The 13,945-nt window shown below is 47.0% G+C and overlaps 1 protein-coding gene across 1 annotated transcript; it reads right to left on the bottom strand.

Moving 5' to 3' along the window:
- Window positions 1-13,310: 13,310 nt before the first annotated feature.
- KCNE3 (potassium voltage-gated channel subfamily E regulatory subunit 3) lies at window positions 13,311-13,595 on the bottom strand. Its single transcript, XM_040339255.1, has one exon. It carries the CDS (start codon window positions 13,593-13,595, stop codon window positions 13,311-13,313), a length of 285 nt encoding a protein of 94 aa, XP_040195189.1.
- Window positions 13,596-13,945: the final 350 nt, after the last annotated feature.

The following is a 13,945-nucleotide window of genomic DNA, read 5'->3' as shown; positions in this document are numbered from 1 at the left end:
CTCTGAGCAATCCTCTTTTATTGTTCAGTGAAATAAAACGGACTTACAGAGAAAAACCTTAGGCCGTTCCGCCCCCTTGCTGTGAGTGACAGGTAATTTACATATCTCATGCACTAGCTTCAGACAGGTATTATTTTTTAATTCCCACCCCCACTCCTTTTCTAAAAGTCATGTGGTTACTTTTCTGGATTTTGACTGGATGTTAGTGATCATAGCAGAATTTAGTGTAAGGAATACACAGGAAAAAATGCACGTTGACAAGGGGAGTGTAGAAGTGGCTGGAGAGTCTACTGACATCACGACTCCTCCCACCGAGCTCCAGACAACAGGCTCTCGTTAGAACAGAAGAAGTGGCTTGAACAGCGGAGACCCGCAATGCAGGGTGCAGGGGCGGTGCCCCCCTAATCAATGCATCCAGCCCCCTAACCTATATGCGGGGCACTTGGACTCCAATGGGGTATTTTTTTTTATTTTTTTTAGAAGCACGAGAGTAGGGCACTGCACCCCGAGCCCATCCAGATGTGCGACAATAGTGAATTAATATTCGATATTGTCTTCCTGACTCCCCTCCTGGCCAATCAGGAAGCGGGTCCTAATACTTGTCACTCGATTGGCCGAGAGGAGAAGCAATCCTATTGGCCACCCAGAAGGAGGCGGGAGGAGACACTGGGACAGCCGCCATGAAGCACCAGGAGAAGAAGACTCTGCCCGCTACCTAGATGGCTGGTGACCGACCGCCTGTGACCGAACCGACCGGGTGAACTGTTTGCCCTCCAAAAATTTACTCTTATGGGGACACTGATGTAAGGGGGACTCTTATGGGGACACTGATGTAAGGGGGACTCTTATGGGGACCGTGATGTAAGGGGGACTCTTATGGGGACCCTGATGTAAGGGGGACTCTTATTGGGACACTGATGTAAGGGGGACTCTTATTGGGACCCTGATGTAAGGGGGACTCTTATGGGGACCCTGATGTAAGGGGACTCTTATGGGGACCCTGATGTAAAGTGGTCTCTTATGGGGACACTGATGTAAGGGGGGCTCTTATTGGGACCCTGATGTAAGGGGGACTCTTATGGGGACCCTGATGTAAGGGGACCCTGATGTAAAGGGGTCTCTTATGGGGACACTGATGTAAGGGGGGCTCTTATTGGGACCCTGATGTAAGGGGGACTCTTATGGGGACCCTGATGTAAGGGGAACTCTTATGGAGACACTGATGTAAGGGGGACTCTTATTGGGACCCTGATGTAAGGGGGACTCTTATTGGGACACTGATGTAAGGGGGACTCTTATGGGGACCCTGATGGGACACTGATGTAAGGGGGACTCTTATGGGGACCCTGATGTAAGGGGGACTCTTATGGGGACCCTGATGTAAGGGGGACTCTTATGGAGACACTGATGTAAGGGGGACTCTTATTGGGACCCTGATGTAAGGGGGACTCTTATGGGGACCCTGATGTAAGGGGGACTCTTATGGGGACACTGATGTAAGGAGGACTCTTATGGGGACCCTGATGGGACACTGATGTAAGGGGGACTCTTATTGGGACCCTGATGTAAGGGGGACTCTTATGGGGACCCTGATGTAAGGGGGACTCTTTTGGGGACACTGATGCAAGGAGGACTCTTATGGGGACCCTGATGGGACACTGATGTAAGGGGGACTCTTATTGGGACCCTGATGTAAGGGGGACTCTTATTGGGACCCTGATGTAAGGGGGACTCTTATGGGGACCCTGATGTAAGGGGGACTCTGATGTAAGGGGGACTCTTATGGAGACACTGATGGGACTCCTATTGGGACCCTGATGCAAGGGGGACTCTTATGGGGACCCTGATGTAAGGGGGACTCTTATGGGGACCCTGATGTAAGGGGGACTCTTATGGGGACACTGATGTAAGGGGGACTCTTATTGGGACCCTGATGTAAGGGGGACTCTTATGGGGACACTGATGTAAGGGGGACTCTTATGGGGACACTGATGTAAGGGGGACTCTTATGGGGACCCTGATGTAAGGGGGACTCTTATGGGGACCCTGATGTAAGGGGGACTCTTATGGGGACCCTGATGTAAGGGGGACTCTTATGGGGACACTGATGTAAGGGGGACTCTTATGGGGACACTGATGTAAGGGGGACTCTTATGGGGACCCTGATGTAAGGGGGGCTCTTATGGGGACCCTGATGTAAGGGGGACTCTTATGGGGACCCTGATGTAAGGGGCACTCTTATGGGGACCCTGATGTAAGGGGGACTCTTATGGGGACCCTGATGTAAGGGGGACTCTTATGGGGACCCTGATGTAAGGGGGACTCTTATGGGGACCCTGATGTAAGGGGGACTCTTATGGGGACCCTGATGTAAGGGGGACTCTTATGGGGACCCTGATGTAAGGGGGACTCTTATGGGGACCCTGATGTAAGGGGGACTCTTATGGGGACCCTGATGTAAGGGGGACTCTTATGGGCACCCTGATGTAAGGGGGACTCTTATGGAGACACTGATGTAAGGGGGACTCATATTGGGACCCTGATGTAAGGGGGACTCTTATGGGGACACTGATGTAAGGGGGACTCTTATGGGGACCCTGATGTAAGGGGGACTCTTATGGGGACACTGATGTAAGGGGGACTCTTATGGGGACACTGATATAAGGTGAAACTTTGATGGGGACCCTGTAAAGGGGACTGTGATGTGCCCTGATATATGGGGGCTCTTAAAGGGGGAGTGGGTTGTAAGGGGGGACTCTGAGGGACCTTGATGTAAGGAAGGATTCTAATGGGGAGTCTAATGTAGGGTGACCACATTCCCAAACTACCATTCAGGGACACCCCCCCTTCCCAAAAATCAGCTTGTGCTGTAACGAATCACAGCCCAGCGATTGGACACAAGAGGCGGGATTTATGATTTCTCCAATCACGAGCAGGGGGCGGAGACTGTGCTCCTCCAGGTATTCCCGGCCAGGACAAGTACTGTCAGTGAGTAAAGCGGTGATGTGGCGGCCTTTTTTGGGGGCATCAGATTGGCCCGGGGGGGGGGGGGGCTGTGTCAGTTTCATTCCGGGACACTGTATTGTCCTGGAATGAAGGTGCCCGGGACAGACCTGCAAAATGCGGGACTGTCCCGGGCAATCCGGGACACGTGGTCACCCTATAATGTAACGAGACTAAATCAATCCATGCTAATTACAAAAAGATATTTAAGTAAAATGTAATTATTTATTTATAAAATGAAAAGTTCGGACACCCCTGGTCTACATGACCAGAAGTGGGGCCTTTGCCAAAATACATTTGTACTAAAAAGTGTCCTTCCCCCCAACCTCTGAAGGATGGGAGGTGTGAGCTGTACGGTGGGCCCGGCTCCATCGCCTGCACTCACCCTTATTGCTCCCTCCAGCCGGCCTCCCTGCTTGGACGGCGTTCAGAAGTCCTTTCCGAGTTATGCAATCTCGGGATAAGCTTCTCCATCCCGGGCATGAGCAGACTAACCCTCGGCATTTACAGACTTTAGATGATCATAGGCTCAGAAAGCAGAAATAATGACAGCCAATGCGAAATAGTCACGACCCGTGTACCAAAATGCGCTTATCCCTGAGATGTGTGGTGGGGTCATCAAAGAAGACCTCCACCAAGTACTCTTTATGAGCAATGATCAAGAGCAACCCCAATCAATAAACGCTTATTGCGATTTTTTTTTTACCAAAAATATGTAGAAGAATACGTATCGGCCTAAACTGAGGAAAAACTTTGGGCCAGATTCACGAACAATTACGGCGGCGTAACGTATCCCCTTTACGTTACTCCGCCGCAAGTTTTCGGCGTAAGTGCTTGATTCACAAAGCACTTGCGGGTAAACTTGCGGCGGCGTAGCGTAAAGCCGTCCGGCGCAAGCCCGCCTAATTCAAATGGGGCGTGTACCATTTAAATTAGGCGCGTTCCCGCGCCGAACGTTCTGCGCATGCTCCGTTAGGAAATTTCCCTTCGCGCGAAATTGACGTGTTTTTTGAACGGCGACGTGCGTAACGTCCTTTCGTATTCCCGGACGTCTTAAGCAAAAAAAAATAATAATTTTAAATTCGACGCGGGAACGACGGCCATACTTTAACATGGGCTGTCTATTGTTACACCACCTAAATAGCAGCCGTAACTTTGCGACGCGAAAAGCCGACTAGCGACGACGTAAGAGAATGCGACGAACGCGCGTACCTTCGTGGATCGCCGTAAACAGCTAATTTGCATACTCGACGCGGAAAACGACACCAACTCCACCCAGCTGTCGCCGAAGTATTGCGTCCTAAGATCCGAAGCCGTACGCCTGTCGGATCTTAGCCAAAAGCCGTCGTATCTTTGTTTGTGAATTACAAATAAAGATACGACGCGGCAAATTTGAAAGTACAGGGAGTGCAGAATTATTAGGCAAATGAGTATTTTGACCACATCATCCTCTTTATGCATGTTGTCTTACTCCAAGCTGTATAGGCTCGAAAGCCTACTACCAATTAAGCATATTAAGTGATGTGCATCTCTGTAATGAGAAGGTGTGTGGTCTAATGACATCAACACCCTATATCAGGTGTGCATAATTATTAGGCAACTTCCTTTCCTTTGGCAAAATGGGTCAAAAGAAGGACTTGACAGGCTCAGAAAAGTAAAAAATAGTGAGATATCTTGCAGAGGGATGCAGCACTCTTAAAATTGCAAAGCTTCTGAAGCGTGATCATCGAACAATCAAGCGCTTCATTCAAAATAGTCAACAGGGTCGCAAGAAGCGTGTGGAAAAACCAAGGCGCAAAATAACTGCCCATGAACTGAGAAAAGTCAAGCGTGCAGCTGCCAAGATGCCACTTGCCACCAGTTTGGCCATATTTCAGAGCTGCAACATCACTGGAGTGCCCAAAAGCACAAGGTGTGCAATACTCAGAGACATGGCCAAGGTAAGAAAGGCTGAAAGACGACGACCACTGAACAAGACACACAAGCTGAAACGTCAAGACTGGGCCAAGAAATATCTCAAGAATGATTTTTCTAAGGTTTTATGGACTGATGAAATGAGAGTGAGTCTTGATGGGCCAGATGGAAGAGCCCGTGGCTGGATTGGTAAAGGGCAGAGAGCTCCAGTCCGACTCAGACGCCAGCAAGGTGGAGGTGGAGTACTGGTTTGGGCTGGTATCATCAAAGATGAGCTTGTGGGGCCTTTTCGGATTGAGGATGGCGTCAAGCTCAACTCCCAGTCCTACTGCCAGTTTCTGGAAGACACCTTCTTCAAGCAGTGGTACAGGAAGAAGTCTGCATCCTTCAAGAAAAACATGATTTTCATGCAGGACAATGCTCCATCACACGCGTCCAAGTACTCCACAGCGTGGCTGGCAAGAAAGGGTATAAAAGAAGAAAAACTAATGACATGGCCTCCTTGTTCACCTGATCTGAACCCCATTGAGAACCTGTGGTCCATCATCAAATGTGAGATTTACAAGGAGGGAAAACAGTACACCTCTCTGAACAGTGTCTGGGAGGCTGTGGTTGCTGCTGCACGCAATGTTGATGGTGAACAGATCAAAACACTGACAGAATCCATGGATGGCAGGCTTTTGAGTGTCCATGCAAAGAAAGGTGGCTATATTGGTCACTGATTTGTTTTTGTTTTGTTTTTGAATGTCAGAAATGTATATTTGTGAATGTTGAGATGTTATATTGGTTTTACTGGTAAAAATAAATAATTGAAATGGGTATATATTTTTTTTTGTTAAGTTGCCTAATAATTCTGCACAGTAATAGTCACCTGCACACACAGATATCCCCCTAAAATAGCTAAAACTAAAAACAAACTAAAAACTACTTCCAAAAATATTCAGCTTTGATATTAATGAGTTTTTTGGGTTCATTGAGAACATGGTTGTTGTTCAATAATAAAATGAATCCTCAAAAATACAACTTGCCTAATAATTCTGCACTCCCTGTACGCCGGAGTATCAGCAGATACTCCGGCGTACTTTTTCTGTGAATCTGGCTCGCAGATTTTTTATATATTTTTGGGGGATATTTATTATAGCAACAAGTAAAAAATATTGCATTTTTTCCAAAATTGTCGTTCTATTTTTGTTTATAGTGCAAAAAATAAAAACCGCAGAGGTGATCAAATACCACCAAAAGAAAGCTCTATTTGTGGGAAAAAAAGGACGCCAATTTTGTTTGGGAGCCACGTCGCACGACCGCGCAATTGTCAGTTAGGCTGCTTTCACATTGGGCAGCGGAGGTGCGGTGACGGTATACCCGCGCCGCTATACCGTTGTATTTACCGCGACATTCGGGCGCTAGCAGTGAGGTTTTAACCCCCGCTAGCGGCCAAAAAAAGGGTTAATACCGCAGTTTCCCATTGATTTCAATGGGAAGGCGCGGTATAGGAGCGGTAAACACCCCGCTCCTATACCGCTCCAAAGATGCGGCTAACAGGACTTTTGGAGCGGTCCTGCTACCGCACCGCTTCCGTGTGAAAGCCTTCGGGGCTTTCACATTGAAGCCTGCAGGGCATGATTTTTTCATGCGGTATAACAGCGATATTTTTAGCGCTGTACCGCATAAAAAACGCCTCAATGTGAAAGGGGTCTTAGACCCCTTTCACACTGGAAACACCTATAGTGGAGCGTTAAAATAGCGGTAAAACACTGCGATTTTACCGCGTTTTTACAGCGTTTTCAATTCATTTCAATGGAGCGTTTTAATAGCGCTATTTTTACTGCGAAAACGCCGCAAAAACGCACCAGTGTGAAAGGGCTCTAAAAGCGACGCAGTGTCGAATCGCAAACAGTGGCCAAATGCTCCGGGGGGCTGAAGTGTTTAAAATACTTTACCAGTTTTTCCCAATTTATATATAATTTGGTCTCCCTTTTTCATCTCTCTTTTAATTCTTCTCTAGATTATCTGTGATAATTAAAAATTTGTAATATCTGCCATTTTGTTTTAATAAAAAATAAAAAAAAAGTATAAACATTCGAAAATTGAAGATTTAAAATAGAAATTCTTGGAACCTCTGTCCTGAGTCTTTATCACTGTCTGTGGCTTGGCTGAGATGCTTCCTCCTTTTGAGCCCTTTCACACTGGTGCGTTGTTGCTGCGTTTTTGCCTCGTTTTTCGCGGTAAAAATAACGCTATTAAAACACTCATAAAACGCTCCCCATGCATCTCAATAGACCCTTTCACACTGAGGCGTTGCGCTGGAGGAGCGTTGAGAAAAGTCCTGCAAGCAGCATCTTTGCAGCAGCTTTTAAACGCTGAAAAAAAACGCTCCAAAAACGCCCCTCTCCATTGAAATGAATTGAAAACGCTGTAAAAACGCGGTAAAATAGCGGTGTTTTACCGCTATTTTAACGCTCCGCTACAGGCGTTTCCAGTGTGAAAGGGCTCTTTCTGTGGCGTCACCAATGGGGGCACAAAAAGCATAGGGCCAGATTCACGAACAATTACGGCGGCGTAACGTATAATACTCCGCCGCAAGTTTTCGTCGTAAGTGCTTGATTCACAAAGCACTTGCGAGTAAACTTGCGGCGGCGTAGCGTAAAGCCGTCCGGCGCAAGCCCGCCTAATTCAAATGGGGCGTGTACCATTTAAATTAGGCGTCTTCCCGCGCCGAACGTTCTGCGCATGCTCCGTTAGGAAATTTCCCGCCGTGCTTTGCGCATAATTACTGCGCCCCGACATGTTTTTTGAACGGCGACGTGCGTAACGTCCTTTCGTATTCCCGGATGTCTTACGCAAAAAAAAAAATTTGAAATTCGACGCGGGAACGACGGCCATACTTTAACATGGCTGGTCTAAATCTAAGCCATGAAATAGCAGGCTTAAGTTTGCGACGGGAAAAGCCGACTAGCGACGACGTAAGAGAATGCGGCAAACGCGCGTACCTTCGTGGATCGCCGTAAACAGCTAATTTGCATACCTGACGCGGAAAACGACGCAAACTCCACCCAGCGTTCGGCGAAGTATTGTATCCTAAGATCCGAAGGCGTACGCCTGTCGGATCTTAGCCAAAAGCCGTCGTATCTTTGTTTGTGAATTACAAATTAAGATACGACGCGGCAAATTTGAAAGTACGCCGGAGTATCAGCAGATACTCCGGCGTACTTTTTCTGTGAATCTGGCCCATAAAACCTACTTTTTAGTAGGCCAGGGTTAGAACCTCTGTGTTGTTTTATTTATTTTTTATTGCTGTCTGGGAAATATTTCCCCTCAATTCCTGTCCTGTTTCCAGAGAAGAAATTTTTCTAAATTTGGCACAATCAGCAGTTCAAAAAATAACAACTGAGTTTTAGCTAGAGTTCCAATTTAATACTTTGCATGGTTTTAAAGCTCAATTCTGGGCACAAAAATGTTCTTTAACCATTTAAGCCCCGGACTATTATGCAGGTTAAGGACATGGCCCCTTTTTACGATTCGGCACTGCGTCGCTTTAACTGACAATTGCGCGGTCGTGCGATGTGGCTCCCAAACAAAATTGGCGTCCTTTTTTCCCCACAAATAGAGCTTTCTTTTGGTGGTATTTGATCACCTCTGCGGGTTTTTTTTTTTGCGCTATAAACAAAAAGAGCGTAAATTTTGAAAAAAATGCAATATTTTTTTACTTTTTGCTATAATAAATATCCCCCAAAAAAGATATAAAAAAATCATATTTTTTTTCTCAGTTTAGGTCCCATACAGCTTTCCTGACTTATTTTCTGGGATCAGGCAGAGTAATCCTCAGTGCTGCGCCACATTTCCTCAGTTTAGGCCGATACGTATTCTTCTACCTATTTTTGGTATAAAAAAAAAATCGCAATAAGCGTTTATTGATTGGTTTGCGCAAAAGTTATAACGTTTACAAAATAGGGGATAGTTTTATGGCATTTTTATTAATAATTCTTTTTTTTTACTAGTAATGGCGGCGATCAGCGATTTTTTTCGTGACTGCGACATTATGGCGGACACATGGGACACTTTTGACACATTTTTGGGACCATTGTCATTTTCACAGCGAAAAGTGCTATAAAAATGCATTGTTTACTGTGAAAATGACACTGGCAGTTTAGGAGTTAACCACTAGGGGGCGATGTAGGAGTTAAGTGAGACCTCATGTGTGTTTCTAACTGTAGGGGGGAGGGGCTGGACATGTGACGTCAGTGATGGTCATTCCCTATATCAGGGAACAGACGATCAGTGACATTGCCACAGAGAAGAACGGGGAAGGTGTGTTTGCACTCACCTCTCCCCGTTCTTCAGCTCCTGTGATCGATCGCGGGACACCGGCGGCGATCGGGTCCGCGGCTCCCCCGGGCGCGGTCACGGAGCTTCGGACTGGGTCAGTTCATCCCATTAGTGTAAAAACTGTTGCAGAGTTGCAAGGAATGGCATAATGTTTGAACACCATAAGCCATAGACCAGGACGGGCCTTTGATCCTCAGGGCTGCCTTGTGCAAGCAAGCCAAGCACCATGATTGATGACCTCAGAGGAACACTTAGTAGGTCCAGTTCCCATAAAATTGAAATTTGCTCTTGCCACCAGTAATGCACACGATCGAAAAATTCCGCCAGCAAAAGTCCGATGAGTGCTTGTTGTCGGGAAAATTTCCGACCGCGTGTAGGCTCCATCGGACTTTTTTCTGTCGGGGAATTTCCGACCAGCAAAAGATTGAGAGCAGGTTCTCTATTTTTCCCGACGGAAAAAAAATACCGATCGGAATTTCCGATCGCGTGTACCAATTCCGACGCGCAAACTTCCTACGCATGCTCGGAAAACAATTCAACGCATGCTCGGAAGCATTGAACTTAATTTTCTCGGCTCGTCGCCTGTGTTGTACGTCACCGCGTTCTTGGCGGTCGAAAGTTCAAAGAATTTTGTGTGACCGTGTGCAGGGCCGCTGTTAGGAATCATGGGGCCCCGTGCAGCCTACCAGACGGGCCCCCCCCCCACACACACACACACTCAGCGGTATTCTATACAATTTTTTCACAAAAAAAAAGACGATCGTTTTATTCTATAATTTTTTTATCCATAGGAAGATTTTAAAACATGTTCTATTTTTTTTCACCGATGGGGCCCACACACGATCGGTTTGTCCGATGAAACCGGTTCATCGGTTTGTTTTCATCAGACAAACCGATCGTGTGTACGGGGCTTGACAGTTCATCCCATTTAGTGCATGAAGGCTAAAATCAGTTGATCACTTAGGCCCGGATTCACAGACACTGGCGCATATTTATGCCGCCGTAGCGTATCTCCTTTACGCTACGCCAACGCAGCGCAGAGAGGCAAGCACTGGATTCACAAAGCACTTCCTCCCAAATCTGCGCTGGGTTTCTCAGGCGTAAGTCGGCGTAGGTGGAAGTGGGCGTGAGCCAGCATGGCTCACGCCCACTTCCACCTACGCCGACTTACGCCTGAGAAACCTAGCGCAGATTTAGGAGGAAGTGCTTTGTGAATCCAGTGCTTGCCTCTCTGCGTGACCCCATGAGGCGTGACCCCATGCAAATGATGGGCCGAGCGCCAGACAGATACGTATCGCCAACTGCGCATGCGCCGTCCCGCGGGCGCATCTCAGTGCGCATGCTCACAATCACGTCGGAACAACTGCCTAAGATACGTCGGATCACTGCCTACGGCGTGAACGTAACCTACGCCTAGTCATATTCACGTCCAACGTAAAATACGCCGGCTTGTGTTCCCTGGTGCAGCCATTTGCATGGATGCTGCTGAGTTACACCTCCTTTATGGGGCATAACTTTACGCCGGACGTATGACTTTACGCGCACTGCGTCGGACGGACGGACGTTTCGTGAATCGGCGTATCTCCCTCATTTGCATATGTGAATAGAAAATCAATGGGAGCGACAAATACGTCCAGCGTAAAAATGCGCCCACTCTACTCCGGCGTAGGCAAGTTACGTTGGTCGGATGAAGCCTGTTTTTAGGCGTATCTTAGTTTCTGAGTCCGGCGCATAGATACGACGGCGCACATTTGTACTTACGACGGCGTATCTTGAGATACGTCGGCGCAAGTGCTTTGTGAATCCGGGCCATAATGTGGTGTGAGTAGGGCGTGCCTTTGATCTTCATGGTAGTCTTGTGCCAGCAGCCCAAGCACCACGAATGAGATCCTCATTGGAACTTCTGGGAGGTTCTGCAAACCTTCCAGTTCCCTTCATTTCATTGAAACTTGTTCTTGCCACCAGTAAGGGCAAGCTCCCGGCTCATACGACTCATCTCATTTCTCCTTCTCAAAACTATTTTATATAATTTATACAAAAAAAATCCATACATTTTCCATGTCCTACAAAAATCCCAAGACCACATTTTGTAGCTCTTGTGTGCACCATACAGTTCATCCCATTAGTGCATGGACGCTAAAATCAATGGCAGAGTTGCAAGGAATCACGTTTGACCACCATAGGACATAGACCAGGCCACGCCTTTGATCCTCTTGATGGCCTTGTGCCAGCAAGTGCAACCCAAGGGCCATGAATGAGGACCTCATTGGAGCTCCTAAAGCCTCGTACACACGACCGAGGAACTCGACGGGCGAAACACATCGTTTTCCTCGTCGAGTTCCTTGTTAGGCTGTCGAGGAACTCGACAAGGCAAGTTTCTCCATTCCCGTACAGGAAAAAGAAGACATGCTCTCTTTTTGGCTCAACGGGATCCTCGACAGTTTCCTCGTCGAAAAATTTACACACGACCAGTTTCCTCTGCAAAAAAAAAATCCCAGCAAGTTTCTTGCTGGTTTTTGCCGAGAAACTTGGTCGTGTGTACGAGGCCTAAGAGGTTCTGCGGACCTTCCAGTTTCCTTCATTTCATTGAAACGTATTCTTGCCACCAGTAAGGGCAAGCTCCCGGCTCATAAGACTCATCTCCTTTCTCCTTCTCAAACCTATTTTATATAATTTATACAAAAAAATCCATTAATTTTCCATTGTCCTACAAAAATCCCAAGACCACATTTTGTAGCTCTTGTGTGCACCATACAGTTCATCCCATTAGTGCATGATCGCTAAAATCAGTGGCAGAGTTGCAAGGAATCACGTTTGACCACCATAGGACATAGACAGGGCCACGCCTTTGATCCTCTCAATGGCCTTGTGCCAGCAACCCAAGGGCCATGAATGAGGACCTCATTGGAGCTCCTAAGAGGTTCTGCGGACCTTCCAGTTCCCTTCATTTCATTTAAACGTATTCTTGCCACCAGTAAGGGCAAGCTCCCGGCTCATATGACTGATCTCCTTTCTCCTTCTCAAACCTATTTTATATAATTTATACAAAAATATCCATAAAATTTCCATTGTCCTACAAAAATCCCAAGACCACATTTTGTAGCTCTTGTGTGCACCATACAGTTCATCCCATTAGTGCATGGACGCTAAAATCAATTGCCGAGTTGGAAGGAATCACGTTTGACCACCATAGGACATAGACCAGGCCACGCCTTTGATCCTCTCAATGGCCTTGTGCCAGCAAGTGCAACCCAAGGGCCATGAATGAGGACCTCATTGGAACTCCTGAGAGGTTCTGCGGACCTTCCAGTTTCCTTCATTTCATTGAAACTTTTTCTTGCCACCAGTAAGGGCAAGCTCCCGGCTCATAAGACTCATCTCCTTTCTCCTTCTCAAACCTATTTTATATAATTTATACAAAAAAATCCATCAATTTTCCATCGTCCTACAAAAATCCCAAGACCGGTGCTACTACATTTTGTAGCTCTTGTGGGCACCATACAGTTCGTCCCATTAGTGCATGGACGCTAAAATCAATGGCAGAGTTGCAAGGAATCACGTTTGACCACCATAGGACATAGACCAGGCCACGCCTTTGATCCTTGCGATGGCCTGTGCCGGCAACCCAAGGGCCATGAATGAGGACCTCATTGGAGCTCCTAAGAGGTTCTGCGGACCTTCCAGTTTCCTTCATTTCATTGAAACGTATTCTTGCCACCAGTAAGGGCAAGCTCCCAGCTCATACGACTCATCTCCTTTCTCCTTCTCAAACCTATTTTATATAATTTATACAAAAATATCCATAAATTTTCCATCGTCCTACAAAAATCCCAAGACCAGTGCTACTACATTTTGTAGCTCTTGTGTGCAGCACCATACAGTTCATCCCATTAGTGCATGGACGCTAAAATCAATGGCAGAGTTGCAAGGAATCACGTTTGACCACCATAGGACATAGACCAGGCCACGCCTTTGATCCTCGCGATGGCCTGTGCCGGCAACCCAAGGGCCATGAATGAGGACCTCATTGGAACTCCTAAGAGGTTCTGCGGACCTTCCAGCTACCTTCATATAACTGAGACTGGACTCTTTTTAATGTAGACGTGGTAGGGGTCACTCCGTTTGTCCACATTCTTAGATCGTGTATATCCGAGTATCAGGCTTCCTACAGTCACAGCAAAGAGGAACATGACGAAGATGATGAAGATATAGGCATTGTCGTCCTTGTTGGGTTTGGTGGTGTTGTGTTGCGTGTCTGACTGGCACGGCGCATTGTTCAGTGTCTTGTTGATGGCCTGAAGGACGGTGTGAAGGTTTTCCAGGAGCTTTTCCATGGTAAAGTTCTTCTCCATGTTAACAGGGAATAGATGGATGGAGAGCGGCTGCAATTCAATGTGTCCAGCAGAGTAGAACCTGGAGATAAAGTAAGTAGGTTAGTAAATGTCTTACTGACGCACCATAGACAGGTAGGAACGTGTATCTCCTGGAGCAAATCACGACTAGTCTTACTACAAGAAGTGTGTGGGCTTGATTTTTTGTACTGACCACCGTCACCAAGACAAAGAGTTTTGGCAAATCTTGTCCTGGAAGAGTAAATGGGGGGAAATCTTCTAATGGGAGCACCTGTTCCTCTTTACCCAATTTGTCCAGAAGTAATGACCCATACACACGATCGGAATTTCCAAGGAAAAAAGTCAGACGG

The sequence above is a fragment of the Rana temporaria genome, chromosome 2 (assembly GCF_905171775.1).
Source record: "Rana temporaria chromosome 2, aRanTem1.1, whole genome shotgun sequence".
Classification (NCBI taxonomy): Eukaryota; Metazoa; Chordata; class Amphibia; order Anura; family Ranidae; genus Rana; species Rana temporaria.
The sequence above is the reverse complement of the archived record's forward strand: the minus strand, read 5'-3'. Positions and strand labels throughout refer to the sequence as shown.